Raw genomic sequence first — 17,572 nt, forward strand, 5'->3', positions numbered from 1 at the left:
ATGCATGCACCCTCTGTACACACATGACATATTTGCAGCAGGCGGATCAAATGCAGGTCCCCTTACAGAGGGTGAGAGCACAGAGAATCAGTCAGCTGCACCGTGTGGTGGACCATGTGTGCATGTGTCCTCCTTCCCTCTCATTCAGCTGTTTTAAAACGACAACCCCCCTCCCTTCCCAAATCCTGCTCCCGCTCCGAGTGCAGTCATTTCTAGTGCAGAGAAATGTCCCTGGTGACACTGAGGGATGACGCAGGCTCTCTCTTTCTTTCTCTGTTTCACTACCCCCCCACCCTCACCATCTTCTCCCTCTTTTGACTTGCTCTCCCCTTCTTTTTTTTTTGCTCTGACGCTCCCCCTTTTCTCTATTTCCTCTCCCTGTCTCCCTCTCCCCTTCTCTTGCTGTCTCCCTCTTCTCCCTCCTTCTGGCTTTCTCTCTCCCTCTCTCTCTCCCTCTCTCTCTCCCTCTCTCTCTCCCTGCTCTAGCACTGCAGTGCTGATTGTGATTGCACACACACACACATACACATACACACACACACACACACACTCACACAAGCACACACAGGAGCGTAGCTGAGCGGCAAGGACTGCAGCAGCATGCACCAACCGCGGCTGAGCTGTTCGGGGGAACGAGGAAGAGGAACAGAGGAGAGAAATTAGTGTGCTATTTTCACACCAGCCTGTGTGAGCATCTTTTCAGCACCGGGGATGATGCATTTGAAGAGCAGATAGCTTATGTTATCTGGCCTCCTCTGCACTGACTCTGCATCCCATTCACCCTGCTCCTCCCACTCCAACTCTTCCTCCTCCTCCTGTCTAAAGCATCGTTAGACAGGACTACAGATTGACCGGGACTGGAGAGTGGTGGATGGTCAGGTTTTGCCCTGGCTGAAAGATTCGTCTATGGCTATGCTACATCTACACCTCCACTGATGGCTGGATTCTAATTGACATTTGGAGCTTGAAGATACCCCACAGCCCTCAAGGAATCTTGGATGTGTGTCATTCTTTACCAGTGTTGTCATTGGCGCATTTCCTCTATTTCACTGCTTGCTTTTGCCTTCTCTGAGACTGGCTAGCAGGCACTGCAGCATCAGGACCGCAAGACCCATGAAGGGGTAGGGCATGAGGACCCAGGGGCGACCAGGCGGAAGGGCTTGAGTGCTTCCATTGCTACCACTGCTGCTGAGGTGCTTATCTTGATTTTTTTTTTTCCTCCAGAAAAGGGTGTCTGGTGGGGGTTGGGGAGGGTGGTGACAGCACAGGTACCCAGGCCCCTGCGGGTGGCTCTTGCGTAGAGGCGGCAGGCAGGACGTCCTGTGGGAAAGGGGTGAAGAAGGGCTGGCCCAAGTGTTGGGCTCCTGATGGTGGCTATTTTTGTCTCCCTTAGCTGAGTGATTGGGACAGCGGGTGGAAGAGAAGATGCTTATGGCCCGAGACACGGCGCGGGATGAGGCTCAAAAGCTACACAGGAAGTGGCTGAAGCACCAGGCCTTTATGGCAGAGCTGGCCCGCAATAAAGAATGGCTGGCCAAGATAGAACAGGTGAGTGGAGGGGACCAGGGCATGGCGGTGGAGGGAGGGAAGGATGGGGAGGACAGATAGGCAGAGCAGGTGAGTTGGGGGAGAGGAACCACGCCAAAGAGAGCACATGACTGAGAAACAGTGATGATGGTGGGTGTGGTGGCAGTGAAATGGAATACGTGAAGTGGGAGAGATGTCATCACCCAGTTTTCATTTCATCGCTTTGCTTGGGGACATCCTGAATTACATCTCAAGGTTATACCGTTGTAGTGGCTGTGTTGTGTTCAGGTTCACAGGTGGTGTGATCCCTGTGGCTCTGTGGTCTGTTTGCTCTCCGAACAGACCATTCAAATATCTTTTCACATCACACACACATCAACCTCTGCAGTATTGAAGGCCTAACATACACACACATTCCTCTCATTTTCCTTTATTTACAAAATGTCCTCAAGGACCACACAGCTGATATGTTCACAAGAAAACATGCTCAGGTTTGCTTCTTTTTGCCCTGCATTCCCATCATGCTTTGCAGCAGCCCATCCACACAGAATGTTCTCCATGCCCTCTGCCTCAATGAAGCTCAGGTGGGCTCTTTACATGTGAATAAGTCAATGAGACTCCATTTTTGCCAATGGCACATTGCATTTGGACATTTAAATGTGTGTTCAGCTCGGTCACATGTCAAGATGCTGACGCACAGGATATGAGATCAATGCAGTGTGTGTAAATGGTCGTTTTTGCTTACAATGTAGAAACCTGCTGTTTATCTGTTTGCTCTGCACATTGTAACATCGTAACACCAAATGATAACATATATATCATTATCTCAAGGTACTTTACATCGTAATGGTCAAAAACGTCCAATATTTTAGAAAGAAACCCAACAGTTCTAACCAATGAACAAACACTGGGAGATCGTGAAGAGGAAAAATGTGATGCCTTGATACATGCTGTTGAACTTTTAAACAGATTCACTGTAATGATTCATCGTAATAATAATACATAAACACATAACTGTGATGTGTTTAACCAGGTCTTCTTTGAATTTAGACCCAAGCTTCATAAGAACATTAGAAAACCTTTACCGTGTCTGTTTTTGATTATTTGATTCTTAGTTTTCGCACCTACTCTTAATTTTAATGAAGTGGCTCCTATCAATCCAGTATCAGTAAGTCAAAGCTGTGACAAGAATACAGTACAATATAATACAATACTATAACACAAGTCCCTGTAGACACATTTTAAACAATATGTGTCTGTAGTACCAGTGGAATAGTTGAAGTACTTGATGTTTATGACCTGACTGAAGTTTATTTACATCTCTGATATTGTCCTGAGAGGTTTTGTTGACATTTGTTTGTGTTTTGATTATTAATCTTTTAAGACGTTAAGAAAGTATAGATTGTGTGCGACTTTATATTACCTAATGAAGAAATCTTCACGGAGTCACCCATGTGTGAAATGTATTTTAAGGCTTATCGTGCTATAGTCTACACCCTCCCATTGAGCCAGCAGACACCTTGATTTAGTCATGATGCTTAACAGCTGAGAGATGACTTGTGATTTGACTGTGTTGCATATCATTCAATGTGTGCAGACAGGTTTCTGCTTTCTACTTGACATTTTATTTTGTTTTTCTTAAATCAGGTTTAGTGACTGAATCTGTGCAACAATATTCATTTGTGCTCTCAGCGGTGTTATGTCCTGTGGCTTAGCAGTGCAGGATATTATGTTCGTTCAAGTATAGCCAGTTTAATAGTACACAACACATGGAGGAAACACCTGAGATGGTGTTCTTACGATGTCAAATGCATCTCTTGTTCCAGTTTTTCATATATGAGGATTATCCTCTGGATTTGTCACTGCACCTTACAAAATTGTGATGAGCATTTGTCACTGACAGCTGATATTTTATTGAGCAAGCGATTCCAAATCATATGAAGTGATGAGCCAGGTTTGTGTTGAGATGTCAAAAAAATAATATTTCAAGTATAAAAAATGGAAGAGTTGTGATATTAGCAAAAAGCATTTTTTATACATAGAAGCAAACTCAACAAGGCCTCTTGAAAACTTCTGATTGTGCAATTTCATCATCATTTTTACCAGTGAAATTATATAAATCTGCTGGTATGGATTATTGTTAAAGAGTAGTTTGACATGAGCAATAAAGAGCAACATGGTTTAAATTAGTTGAGTACAAACGGGGCACAAGTTAGTGTCAATGACCACAGTTGTACACTGTTGTGATAATTTCTTGGCAACTATATTTTTATATTAATGTCATTTGCCACTATAGATGCTACAGTAAACAGTATTGTGCGCTGCTTTACTTCTGGCAGCATTTTTGTTTCACCTTTGATTCTAGATAGCAGAGAAATAAGCTGAAAGGACTGATTCTGAGTGCAGAAGATGGCTGCTCCGTAGTGGTTGTCTCCCCCGAGCTGGCTCCCGTGTTTGTAGTCCCTTACACACACTTCCACCAACCCTCATGTCTTCACAGCCCTGCTAGCATTACTTAATCTACCCCCACTGCTCTCCCTGTCGTTACCTGAGAGACAGAGAGAAGAGATGACGCTGCGTCCTGCCACGATCTGAGAACTCTGCGTTCTTTTGGAAGGGTTCCCGCCTCAGCCCCTTACCTCCCTTCTCTCTCAGTACTTACTCAGCACATGATGCAGGCCGCACAGCTCCACGCCGCCATGTGCATGTGGAGGATCTGTGGGTGCTCAATGAGAGGCCTCACAGCTGACCTTGTGCCAGGGCTCACCGTGGGCTCAGGGGTCAGTGCTTTGCAAACACCCAGCCGGAGCTCATAGATCAGTGACACCACTGTCATCAGTAATTCTAGTTTTTCACCTCTAACTTACTAGTTGCTGGACACCTTCTGGTGATGTGGGATCAGCATAAGAGTCGATTTTTATTTGTCTGTTTCACACAGTCCACATTAAATCATCTATCACTCTTAATCTTCAGCTTCTCCTTTGTATATTATTGATAAGACATTCAATTCAATTCAACTTGTACAGCACCAAATCACAACAAATATTATCTCGAGGTACTATACATTGTCAGGTCGCGACCATTCCATATTATAGAGATACCCAATAGTTCCAACAAGCAAACACTTTGGCTGCTGTGAAGAGAGAAATGATAGGAAATCAGATTGTAGGGAATTAGATGATGTCTTTACTTTATTACATACACTCCACGTATGTGTCAGGGCTGGTGCACACTTAAGGATAATCGGGCTGATTTTAGACCCGACACGCCCTTCCGACTATCTTGGGGTGTTACGATTAGAGGCCAGTTGGAACTGATTATCTGCCCAAATAATCTGGAGGTGTGAGGGGTTTACAGAATAGTGTTAATACTACTGATTGTCTCTGAGCCTCCCCGATTTCGAATCATAAATATCAAACATGTTTGATATCTGCAATAATCGGCTCTGACGGACTACTGAGCAAACTCGCACTTGCCAAAATTGTCTTCTGTTAACATTCTGCCCAATAAGATTCTAAAAATCGGTTATATCTGTCATTATGTGGCCACCCACATTTTTAAAATCGGTTAAGAGGCCTCAGTGTATGTTTGGCTGACAATATTCTGAATATCAGTAAATTCAATTCAATGATCAAACAATGAATCCCAGAAGACCAAAACTAAGACACATGTTCATCCATCGCTGATTTCCATGTAGTTGCCTCATTCACAGATTCTGGTTCATATCAGCGACACATTTCCTACTATGACAAGTCAGTGTCTGCTGTGAAAAGGTCCTACACTGTCTGACATCCCTTCCCTGTCTGTTTCACTCCAAAACAAATTAAAACGAAATTATTCCCAGTGTTGCTCAAAGAGGTGTAAACAATATGCATTTGCTCTGGGTTATTTTCAGGGGTGAATGAACACATGTGATGCTCTGGTGAGTATTTAGCAGGACGGTGTTCTGTATATATATTGCATTTTCTAGATTTCCATTTAATGAAAGAACATCTGCAGTGGTGGAGCATAATTTCTTTGCAGTAAATATACATTTTGCATACCTTTTTCCAATGTCTTTTTGAAGTGCATAAAAAATCAGACTCTGGCAAATAAAAAACAAAGACTTCCCTTTTATATCCCTCAAGTTATTTCTTCATTTATCTCTTTTTGTTCTGATGTATATTTAAGGTACAGTGTGTAGAATTTTGTGACATAGTTGAAGTTGCATGTTGCAGCTGAACACCCCTCACCTCACCCTCTCCTTCCAAACATGAAAAAGAACCTGTGGTAGCTTCAGTTGTCATAAAAACTCAAAAGATGTTTAGTTTGTCCAGTCTGGACTAATGTAAAAAACATGGCAGCCTCCGTAGAGAGGGTCCCCTCGATGTAAATATAAAGTATTTAATTATAAAGGGTCTTTTCTGGGGTAAAGAAAACTACGCTTCATACAAATTAGATGAAATGAACTAGTGAAAACATTATGAGGATTATTCTACATTAAATTTCTGACAATAGTTCCCTTTCACCTAAATCTGACACTGGACCTTTAAAAAAAAGAGGTTTGTCAACAAAACTGACCTTGTAATCTGAATAAATATCAGCACCATTCCACCTCTTGTAAGTTCTGCCACTACATTTACTTTCAAACATGACCTGATAATTCACTCATGAAGAGATTTGCAGCATTAAGGAGGAAATCTTACACTTAATTTCTCTTGCACGGTGTATATTTGTTTTAGGTGTGACTGGTGGGTTTTTAATGGTGTGAAACTGGAGGTCAAATTAAGTCTTGCATCCAAATAACAATAAATCACTCATTCAGCCCCTCTGTTCTTTTTCTCTTTCATATCTACAGTTTTCATTGGTTTGTGTTGTTATAGTGATATCAGGTAAACACCATCTCCCACAAGTATTTATTTAACCGATTAATTAACTATGGCACAGAAGAATGAAAACTATAGACACATCCTATATTTTACACACAGATTAAAGCAAGTGAAAATTTGTAGTTTTACTTCAGATCCACAGCTCACAAATACCTTAACTGTCTAAATCTATTATCTAATGGAAGAAATGTTTTACATTTTATTCCAACAGTAAACAACAAGAAGATTGCAGATGCAATTAAAGAAAGCGGTTTACTGTTTCGTTCCATAATAAACATATAATTCCTGAGTAGTTTGGATGTTTTGACCTATGAATTATTCAGTCAGCTTTAAGGTTATTACATTATTATATCCTGTCATTTATTTGCGTCTAACACATTAAGTAGCTGTGCTGAAACATGATCGCTGAAGGCTCACTTCATTCAAGTGTTAGGGGATATTAGATTGAAACATGTTTGTCACATTATCTCATGGTGTTAAATCTGTATCAAGACTACATGTTCTGTTATGAAGGTTGCTAATCATTTAATACCAAGCATACTGTAGCAGTATCAATACTACATGATGGCAACATTGCTATCAAATTTGCATAATAGGTTGCATCTACTTTTAACCTCTTTGACCAGCTCTTCAGTGCATGTGGTGTGTGAAACAATGTCCTGATCAGACATGTTCTGAAATAGCTGTGCAATAGGGATCTCAGTAACTTACATCAATACTCACAAGGTCAATGAAGTGAACACAGTGAAATCAGGGACAAAATGCAAAAAATCTCAAGTTTATTTCTCCTCAGTCCAAAGACTTGATAGCTAGAGCTTGTGAAAAAGCTCCGCTCTGGTTTAGATCAGTAGTCATATAAATCACATGCTTACAGCATTCTGTAAATATATTGGCAATGCACACAAAAAGGCACAGTCTCAGTTTAAGTTGCATGTAACTATCCTCTCAGGGCTTTTTCTAACCAGGTCCCATCAAACACACTGGTGTGTAAGCAAGCTTGTTGTTACATTAGGATTTGATGACATGCATTCACATCCAGTAGTTTAACAAAATTAATATTGTCTTGGTGCTCTGGAAAATACTTGTTTCTCAGGGAAATTCTTGCACCAGCTTTTTCCAAGATGACAGTAACATAATATAATATTGTTCAGTTGAATAAAAAAATATTTGGTCAAAAAAAGGTAGAAGTAGTAGAATATGTTTATTTTAAGTGAAAATGAAAATATAAAGGTGATGTAGAGCACATGTAGAAGTAAAGTAATACTAAACTAAATGGTCAGTAAGTGTGTGTGTGTATATATATATATATATATATTAGTGGTGTTTGAGTCAATGTCCAGGTTCTTTTTATTTTATTTTTAAATTTGTCCTCACATGTCTGTATTTTCTGTCTGCTAAACCTTTTTGTGTTTACATTTTGCTCCAAAATTAAAAACATGCCTCACTTAACATCTTAATAATCTTGTTATATGATATATATAAATGTTCATTGTGCTATTTTAGGAGTCAAAAGTTTGGGGCATAAAGATACATTTTAAAACAAAGCCTGACAACAGTATGTTATATAAAAACATTTCTTTTGATGATACATTTCATTCTTATGATAATGGTATTAAAAAAAACATGTCATCAGCTATCCATAAATGCCATCCATGCTACACTTGTCAGTTTTAAATTTTTCAAAATTAATGCACAGGCTACGACCTTCTCCGTAATAATTTAAGTTGAAATGTCTCATGCAGCTCATGAGTGTGTTTTACACAATACGGCTTAGTTGTTTACATCCAGATTGAAAAATCCAGAATGGCAAACAGAGGCAGCTGGTGGCAAAAAAGTTGCTTTTGCTGATGTTACTGTTATATATATATGGTAATGTTAGTGTTGCATTGTGGGTTGGGTTGCAAGGGACAAAATAAGAGTATCGTGTCTCTTTGATTAGCCAGATTTGAGTTTGGACGTTTGCTCAGGGTTTAGGTGTTTTTGTTGATTAACCATTAGCAGAAGTTCCCAGTGTTACCTTTATCCACACAGTAGGTGTGAATACATTGTTGTGTGTATTCCCACCCACTGTTTCACTATGCTTCATCAGCATTTTAAGAAAGCCTGCAGAAGACGACAGTGTTGCCATAATAGCGTTCTTCATTTGTGGTATAGCCATTAAAATATCACACTATGTCAGCCATGACTGCCTGGAAAATTCACCTCACAGATGCCCTTTGGATCCAACTGTGCCCAGGCTGTAGCAGAGCCGAGCACACCCGCAGCCACATCCCTGTTCCACAAACCTTTGATTCTTTCTCCTTCTGCTTCCCCTCTTCCTTTACTCTGCCTCTCTCCTCTCCTCTCTCCACCCCCTCTCTGATTCCCTCTCCCTCTGCTTCACTCTGTGTGTCAGTAAAGCCAAGAGAGAGAGAGAGAGAGACCTGCTTTCTGCTGGCTCTGCATTATGAGACGAAGAGCGAGGCCGAGGGAAGATAGGAGCGAGAGAGAGGGATGTGAGAGAGTGAGCACTAGCAGCAGTTAAGCAGTGAGCCTGTGCCAAGAGGAGGAATGCAGCACTGCATTATGAAAGCCATAGGATATAGGCCCAGCTCTCTGTTAAAGATGAAGGAGCGAAGCGGCATTTAAAAGATAAAATCCATCATTTGCACACTTGTTATTACAATACAAGCTAAGTTAATGATGAATACATCGCCCACTATCATACAGATCAGGAAAAAACAGAGCCTGTTTCTTAAAACACGGAGAAAAAGACACTGCAACTGCAGGCTCTTTAAAGCCTCGAATGCCTGCACTACAAATGAGCTGTTGTCAGCCATATTTAAAAAATATCCCAAATCTTGTCATCTCAGGCAAACAACTCCTACCATAGGTAATGGGAGGAGACTGGTGATAGTGTATTTCGGTGAAAATCCTTCATTGACTCAAAGGAAAATGCCACAATCTTCGATTTCCCTGCATCCAGATCATGACGTGAACAGAGCTGGAGAGATTTAGAAGAGGGGAGAGGAGTCAGAGGAGCACAAGCAAAGGACAGAGCAGGGCTTTATTAGATTTACCATGCATGATTTTTAGGTCAGCCCGGGGCCACACTTTGCTCCATACACCTGCCTCTCTGCAAGCTGGGGGCTCCGAGCCTTGGCATGGAGCTGTGTTGTCCCAAGTTATTTTGGTGAAAGAACTGAATTTAGCTACCCAGTTTCTTAACACTATGTTTCTCTCATAATCTGGATCTGAAATAAATATTCACTCATTCAACCATTGATTTTAATATACTGAGGTAGAGACTTAAACAGTAGAAAATAAACAAAGCATTTCAAGAAACCAAGTAAACACAAATACGAAACAGTAAAATCTGCAAAATAGCAAAAGCAAGTGCAAAATTTAAAGACTTAGGAACAAATACAGTAAATGAAAATTAATTTAAAACAAACTAATAAATTAAAACAAACAATTGAACTGAAACAAGAACAGTTGGAGGTAAGAGTGTGCTTAAAAACTTAAATTGGACTTATTTGAAATAAACCAGATCCAGAGGTTCATGGTTTAGAATAGGGCTGTTTAGTTCCTACAATATTACTCTTTCTATGAAAGTGCCTTTTAATAAGAATTAAAAAAAACTCTTGATACAAGGTTACCAGATGCCTAATCTTAACATCTCAAGTGGTGGACTTTTCCACTGTAATTCATTTCTGGTCCCAAGTGAGGCAACAATCATATCAGCCCGAGAACCATCCCTTGAAGGAAGAGCTGACATTTAAGTGAGAGGCAAAATAAATCACTCAGCCAGGAAATGACAGCCCAACGCATAATGTAAGTTCTAAATAGGTCAGGTATGTGTTAGCACGTGTTAAAATACACGGTGAGGTACAGTAAAGTCCGAACAGTGTTATCCAGTGGAATAACTTGATTCTCTGTCTCCAGGAGGGTCTGGAGCTGATCCAGGAGAAGCCGGAGCTGCGTCCGGTCGTCCAGCAGAAGCTGGAGGAGATCAGAGAGTGCTGGTCGGACCTGGAGAGCACCACCAAGGCCAAGGCGCGCCAGCTGTTTGAAAACAAAAAGCCTGAGCCGGCGGTCAAGAGCTACTCTGACCTCGACAACCAACTCTCCCATCTGGAGCAGCAGCCTCCTCAGCTGGAACAGGCGCACCACCTGCCCACCTTCAATGAGCAGCTCCAGAAATTTCAGGCAAGTGTCAAGGCTCTCCAGGGTCGTTCTGAGAAGAACCCTTCATATGTGGAACAGGTTGCAGGTGCTCTGAGACCAGAAATGATACGATTTTTGGAGTTAGCACCAACAATCGGTTGTTGTCTGACCTCTGTATATCCTCAGCCATCACTAGCACATTATCATCCTTTACACTTCCCTGTTAAACTGCATGTTTGCACTGAAGCGCCTACAAACATTCATTCTATAAATTTAACCGTTATGTATATGTTGCTTATGTAAACTGATACTTATGTACAAAATGGCAAAGCCTACTTGGGAAGTATAAATCATTTATGTATTGATTTGTTGCTATTTTTTTGGCACTTTGCCTTCATTAGATAGTGACAGTGACGATAAGACACAAAACAGGGTGAGAGGGAGTAGAAGAGTGACGGTAAATGATCCGGCCAACAGGGAGTCAGACCAGGACCAGCTGACAGAGGCATATTCACCCAAGTCTTTCATATCCCGCTACAAGAATAATTCTATAGTCTTTTTATCATTTGAGTATTCCCCCCTTTTATTCAAATTATTTTTTAATTTGCTGCACTCTAGTCTTTTAGCACAGCATCAAGAGTTTGCCACCCAGCATCTCACTATACATCCTGTGTGAGCATGTGACAGACACCACCTCTGAACTCTATGGCCAGGAACAAGGCCGGTTTAAAACAGAAATACTCAACTCACAAGTTCCTTAATCCTGTCTTTGAATGCAGAACTTCAACATTAAGATTACATAAGAAAAGATAAGATTAGATAAAGTGAGATGAGTTGAGATGAAATGAGATGAGATAAATCCCTCAACAAGGAAATGTGATGTGTTACAGGAGCAAAGAGGACAGTCAAAAATAGAAATCAGTAAAAGTGATAAGAAGTAAACAAAATAAATGCGAGGAAATAAAACATTTCAATAAACAGTGTAAACAGAATATATACAGTGAGAGCAGAATACATGTATGTCATCATAACCCTACTTATGTGACTCCACCCATTTGACATTTAACTCAAGCAGCAACATAATCTCCCTCCGCAGCACCTTTGCCCATGAGAACTGTTTGTCTAACTGAAAGTCTATAATCAGCCCTGTTGTAGCTCATGATTTTGACAGACTGTAGTTCAGCTCATTGTAGTTTATGTAATTTTCCCAGCTGTTACATGTGTTCACACAGGCCTCTGTTGTGGTATGTTCTTAGACACGAGGTTCAGTGGCATTAAAATATGCACCATATGCTTTTTTCCTTTGAAGTGAGGCAGTCTATTACATAACCCTGAAATGTTCTGATAAGGGAAAGCTGATGTGCTGTTTGTCCATGCCTGTAACATGACCTCCCTCTCCCCCCCGTGCAGGCTATGGAGTCTCAGATAGGGGACTTTTACAAGGATGTGGGGGAGCTGGGAAGCTTGCAGGGGGTCTGTCTACCCCAGCGAGGGCTGATGGCAGGTGACAAGGGAGGCGGCGAGCAGTCAGGCATGGTGGAGACGCGCATCGTGCGCCTCATTGAGCCCCTAAAGGAGAGACGCCGCATCCTGCTGGCTTCCAAAGAGATGCACCAAGTCGCCCAGGACCTGGAGGATGAGATAGTGAGTGGCGCAGCTCTCTCCCATACACACAGATCCTTTTTACACACCAGTTAGAGTTACTGCATAAACCCTCCTATTGTGTCCAGGTCGAATCTTATCACTTTTCAAATCTGGATACCTGCATACGTTTAATTGTTTCTGATCAAAACAAGGCGTCAGTACAACCCCAACAATGACATACTGAATACAATAAAACACATGCTGATCATCGTATGCTTCAAATGTTGGCAAACCAACATGGATAACAGAAATGATAAAACCAAAAATAATAGGAATTAAATCTAGTCATAATAACTGTATAATAATCTCACCTCACTCTCCAAGGTGTATAACTTCAACACACACACACACACACACACACACACAGTGTTGTCTCCATGACTATAGTGGACATTGATTTACATCGATCTCCTTTAGACTAACTCTAACTGAAACCATAGATACTACTTGCCTAACCATAGCACTTACCCTAACCGTAACCTAATCATAAACCTAACCTTTCAAAAATTGAATTTACATTATGGTGACTTGATTTCTGTCCCCATAAAGGAGGACAGGTCCCCATAATCTGATTGTGTAAACATGAGTAATACCTGGACCACACACACACACAAACACACACACACTCACACATTTTTACCGTACTGGTGATGACAAGTGTTGGCTTGGAAATCAAAATTACTATTTTCATAGGAAAGTATATGTTCTCAATTTTAATCCATATCAATATTTTTTTTTCATTTGAAATTATTTTTATATAACATTTGCCTTTTGAGGTCTTTTTCGTGCTTGTTGCTGTTTTCAAACCTGTCAAATGTAATCAACGAACATTATGGGTGTAAACCATTTTTCGCAGTAGGAAGGTTATGTTTCATGGTAATATAGTGCATGTATTTAGGGAATCAGAGTTTAGAGGAGTAAATCCTTCTGAAGAATGACCTGACTTTGTGTACTTGATAGCTGTGGATTCAGGAGAGGCTTCCCCTGGCCTCCTGTAAGGATTACGGGAATAACCTCCAGAGTGTACAGCAGCATGTAAAAAAGAACCAGGTAAGTGTCAAATATGACATAGTGTGATGGTCAGCTGAGATGTGACCTAACTTCTAAGTCGGGGAACTTACCTCTGATTGGTCCCTCAGACACTCCAGAGGGATCTGACCGGGCGCCGGGCTCGTGTTGAAGAGGTTCTGGACCGGGCGGGCATCATCGCTTCACTGAGGACTCCTGAGGTGGAGTTTGTACGCGAAGGGGCGGGTCACGTGCGCCAGCTGTGGGAAGTTTTGCAGCTGGAGACGGAGAGGAGGTCTGTGATGCTGGACGCCACGCTGCAGTCTCAGCAGTACTATAGCGAGGCAGCTAAAGTGGAATCCTGGCTGTCAGGTCAGAAGCTCCATCTTGTCAGTGAGGAAAAAGGCACGGTACGGACAACCCTGTGTATTTCCTATCCGTAAATCCTCAGTGAACATATGACACCAGCATCCTGACATTAGTCTCATATTTTTCAGGATGAGGCGAGCACCCTGCAGCTGCTGAAGGCCCACCTGGCTCTGGAGCAAACAGTGGAGACATATGCAGAGACAGTTGGCATGTTATCCCAGCAATGCCAACGTCTACTGGAACTGGGACATCCAGACAGGTGTGGCAAGACCCGCCCTCCACTCACACTTGAAATGTCTGATTCCTACATTTTCTATCCGCTGTGTAAAATGATATGAGGATCACGTCATCAATAATTCCCTTGTCGGTCGCTGTAACATTTTCCACAGTGAACACATCACCAAGCAGCAGTCCCACATAGATCGGCTGTACGTGTCTCTGAAGGACATGGTAGAGCACAGGAAGACCAAACTGGAGCAGCAGTACTGGCTCTATCAGCTCAACAAGGACGTGGAGGAGTTAGAGAAGTGGATCACTGAGCGCGAGGCGGTGGCCAGTTCCACCGAGCTGGGCCAAGACCTCGAGGACGTCACGGTCAGTCCATCATTTCAGTAGCTAAACCACTGTAACCACATCAAACAGCATGAACAAAGGTCATTTAAGTGTAATAATATATCTTTTTACGTTGGGTCCACCAAATACAGTTACCACTTATTTAACTGTGATTCATTTTTACTGTCACAAGATCTTGATTTTTTTATTTGGATCCACCAAACTGCACACACTCATTAATATCAGTCCTCTAAACATGTCTGATTTTGTTATTCAAGATCCATGAATTATTCTCTGAGAAATCAAAGACAATGCCAAACAAATGCACAATGATGAAAGACAGCGAAGAAAGGTGCTTAGAGAGCAGCTCCAGGATCAGATGTGAGGATGAATGAATTTGTGCTGCTGTATAGATATATATTTTCTTATATATACTGCTGAATATCATAAATACAGTAAAATAAAGCACTAATGAGGTTGGGCCTGTACGAGCTCGTGTCTATCCACACACCTGACACACAGTCTCTGTATGAGCATGACAAAACTTACATTGTCATCCTCACTGATGGCAGAACATGGTTGATTTCCAGGTCAGGGGATAAAATATATTCAACCGAATGGAAGCATCCATTGTCTCGTAGAACAATAATAATACTCTGCCTCACAAAGGTGGTATTTATTGCAGGACTGGTGTATCAGAATGAGTGAGTCCATGTTACTGTGTCCAGGGTGTGTAGTGATGTGTAATTTCTGTGTTTCAGGTGCTTCAGGAGACGTTCACCAAGTTTGCCTCAGAAACCAACAACATCGGCCAGCAGCGCATGGAGCAGGTGAACAAAATGGTGAACGAGATGATCGACTGCGGCCACTCGGACGCGGCCACCATCGCTGAGTGGAAGGATGGACTAAATGAGTCATGGGCGGACCTCCTGGAGCTGATGGAGACCCGCAGACAGATGCTGGCAGCTTCGCACCAGCTGCACAAGTTCTTCACCGACTGCAAAGAGGTACAGTCAAAACACATATCTGTCTCTGACTTAGGTGCGTCGTATTGCTTCAAAGGGAGACTGTCTGGCCGTGACACGCGCCTTCTATTTTTAAAGCGCTCGTGACGATGCCACTGTCCTGTGTTGCAGGTCTTGGCTCAGATCGCAGGGAAGATGAAGCAGTTGCCAGAGGTGAGGGCATGCCAGGCCAACATCACCAATCCAGCCACCCTGCAGAGACTCATGCACTCCTTTGAGCATGCCCTTCAACTGCTAGTAGCACAGGCAAGTGATATGACTTCTTTCCAAACCTATGAGTCACAGTGTTCTTGTAGTTATTTTTGATAAAAACCCTATACAAGTGACCCTAACCCAGCCTTTAGACTATACAACTATATTTCATGATTTACTTTTTTAGTTTGTGTATGAATTTGAAGGAGCTTGTTTTGTTTTATCTGAAACCCAGAGTAAATCAATTCTTCCTCACTGACTGTACATACATTGACTTCAATGTGACTGAGCCATTAACTCTTTACTCTGTGTTGGTGCAGGTGAGGCAGCTGCAGGAGAACGCCGCCCAGCTGAGGACCATCTATGCGGGTGAGAAGGCTGAGGCCATCATGGTCAAAGAGCAGGAGGTGATGGAGGCGTGGAAGGAGCTGCTGAGCTCCTGCGGGGCTAGTCGCGTCCAGGTTACTTCAGTGACCGACAAGGTGCAGTTCTTCTCGGTAGTGCGTGAAAACCTGATGTGGATGGAAGGCATCATGGGCCAGATAGGATGGGATGAGCCCAGGTGAGATATTAACATCATCCTGTCTGGCTTTGCACGGGTTGCTCCTCTGTGTTGAGATGAAAACTATATATATATATATAAATATATATATATAGTTGACAGTGTGTGGTCCAGGTTTAGTATATTCTGATTATGTTTTTCACTGTTCATTTGAACTGAAAGTCTCGTACAGTCCCTGTGGACAGAATTTTATTACCATGCAGTGTCAAATTAAGCAGCTGTTCTACCTTGACCTAATTTCAACGACATCTCTTATTCAATTTGTCATATGGTGTAGCTGTGGGCTATAACTTTTACATTGTAATCACTGCCATTATCTTTTACCCAGTATAACTGTACTATAAGTTTAAAACACTTCCAACTTTTCTTAAAATTTTTGAAATATATACAGATGCATGAGCATACAGCACCGATAGACTGATGAAGAAATCTACACGTACAGTATAGTGCTGCAAGTAACACTTATCTTAATCAAATCAAATCAATCATCAGCAGGTATTTTGATAACTGGTTAATCCAATTTCAAAATGTCCTATTTCCAGTTTCTTACATGGAGAGATTTGCTGCTTGTATTATTCTTTAAATTTATTTGTTTTCTCTTATGGATAGATTTCTTTTTTTACTTTTTATTTGTTTATTTTGTTCATCAAAAATGTAGAAACCTCAGAGAGAGATACATTTGAGGGATCCCTCTCCCAGGACGAACAGAAGTGCAATACATGTTGCATGAAGCTGAACACATCAGCAAAATAACATACAACATTCAGAAAAGACATAAATGGAGAGGTGCATCAATGTTCAAAGTATTTACACAAAAGAAAAAGTCTGACAGAGATGAAGGAAGCCTCAATGACAACATTAATAGTAGTATATGTGAGTAGGCACATTACATCCACGATTATGATCCATTTTAAGACGCCACCCTATGTTCTGTTTTTCAGTATTTTCTGTCATTTTAAAGAATAACACAGTTCAATATTTGAAATAACATTTCACATGAATCAGTAATTGTCTATTCTATTAAACGGTTGTCTTCACCTGTACAGAATATAAACCCTTTGAGGCAAATGTGTGATTTAGATTTATATACAGAACTAAAAATTATTGAGCCTGATTAATTGTTTACACTCATGAAGCTTAACCCAGTGATGATTTTAAATACATTTCTTACATTTATAATTTGCTGCAGTGCAATATGTTGTAAAAACATAAATTTTTGATTTAACAGTCGGCAGATACAAGAGTACCATGAAAGTATTTATCATTAATCTAATCTGAATTATCTAAACTAATCTTTCCTCAGGGATTTGACAGCTCTGGAGGGGATGATAAAACAACACCAGGAGCTGAAAGCCAAAATAGACGGCCGAAGCAAGACCATCCAGCAGTGTGCGGATCTGGGCAAGATCCTGATAGCTGCCGGAAACCCTGCATCAGAAGAGGTTGGTTATCGATCAGCCACAAATACAATTCATTAAACCAATACAATACTTATTCAAATTGAGAGGGAGAAGTATGTTGTCATCATGACTGCCATTTGTGTGTCACCACAGATAAAAGAGAAGCTGGACAGTCTTCTGTCTAAGCAGAAGGATCTTGTTGAAAAATGGGACAAACACCAGGAAAGGTTACAGCGCAGTGAGTAACTCATTAAATGTCTCTGTTAGAGCAGAAGCAAC

At 41.4% G+C, this 17,572-nt stretch overlaps 1 protein-coding gene across 2 annotated transcripts in view; it reads left to right on the forward strand.

Moving 5' to 3' along the window:
• sptbn4a (spectrin, beta, non-erythrocytic 4a) overlaps positions 1-17,572 on the forward strand; it is a 47,148-nt gene that overhangs the window by 20,398 nt on the left and 9,178 nt on the right. The window contains exons 1-13 of one of the 2 annotated variants that reach the window (XM_020085310.2): positions 473-1,193; positions 1,394-1,548; positions 10,320-10,583; positions 11,952-12,185; positions 13,146-13,235; positions 13,325-13,603; positions 13,691-13,821; positions 13,952-14,156; positions 14,876-15,121; positions 15,251-15,385; positions 15,652-15,893; positions 17,197-17,335; positions 17,447-17,531. In XM_020085310.2, the coding sequence (XP_019940869.1) occupies positions 1,426-1,548; positions 10,320-10,583; positions 11,952-12,185; positions 13,146-13,235; positions 13,325-13,603; positions 13,691-13,821; positions 13,952-14,156; positions 14,876-15,121; positions 15,251-15,385; positions 15,652-15,893; positions 17,197-17,335; positions 17,447-17,531 (2,173 nt within the window). In that variant the 5' untranslated portion in view covers positions 473-1,193; positions 1,394-1,425. Of the gene's footprint in view, positions 1-472; positions 1,194-1,393; positions 1,549-10,319; positions 10,584-11,951; positions 12,186-13,145; positions 13,236-13,324; positions 13,604-13,690; positions 13,822-13,951; positions 14,157-14,875; positions 15,122-15,250; positions 15,386-15,651; positions 15,894-17,196; positions 17,336-17,446; positions 17,532-17,572 lie in introns of those variants that run through there. The other variant, XM_069509931.1, reaches the window with a different exon arrangement.

This window comes from Paralichthys olivaceus, chromosome 15, assembly GCF_024713975.1.
Source record: "Paralichthys olivaceus isolate ysfri-2021 chromosome 15, ASM2471397v2, whole genome shotgun sequence".
NCBI classification, from domain to species: domain Eukaryota; kingdom Metazoa; phylum Chordata; class Actinopteri; order Pleuronectiformes; family Paralichthyidae; genus Paralichthys; species Paralichthys olivaceus.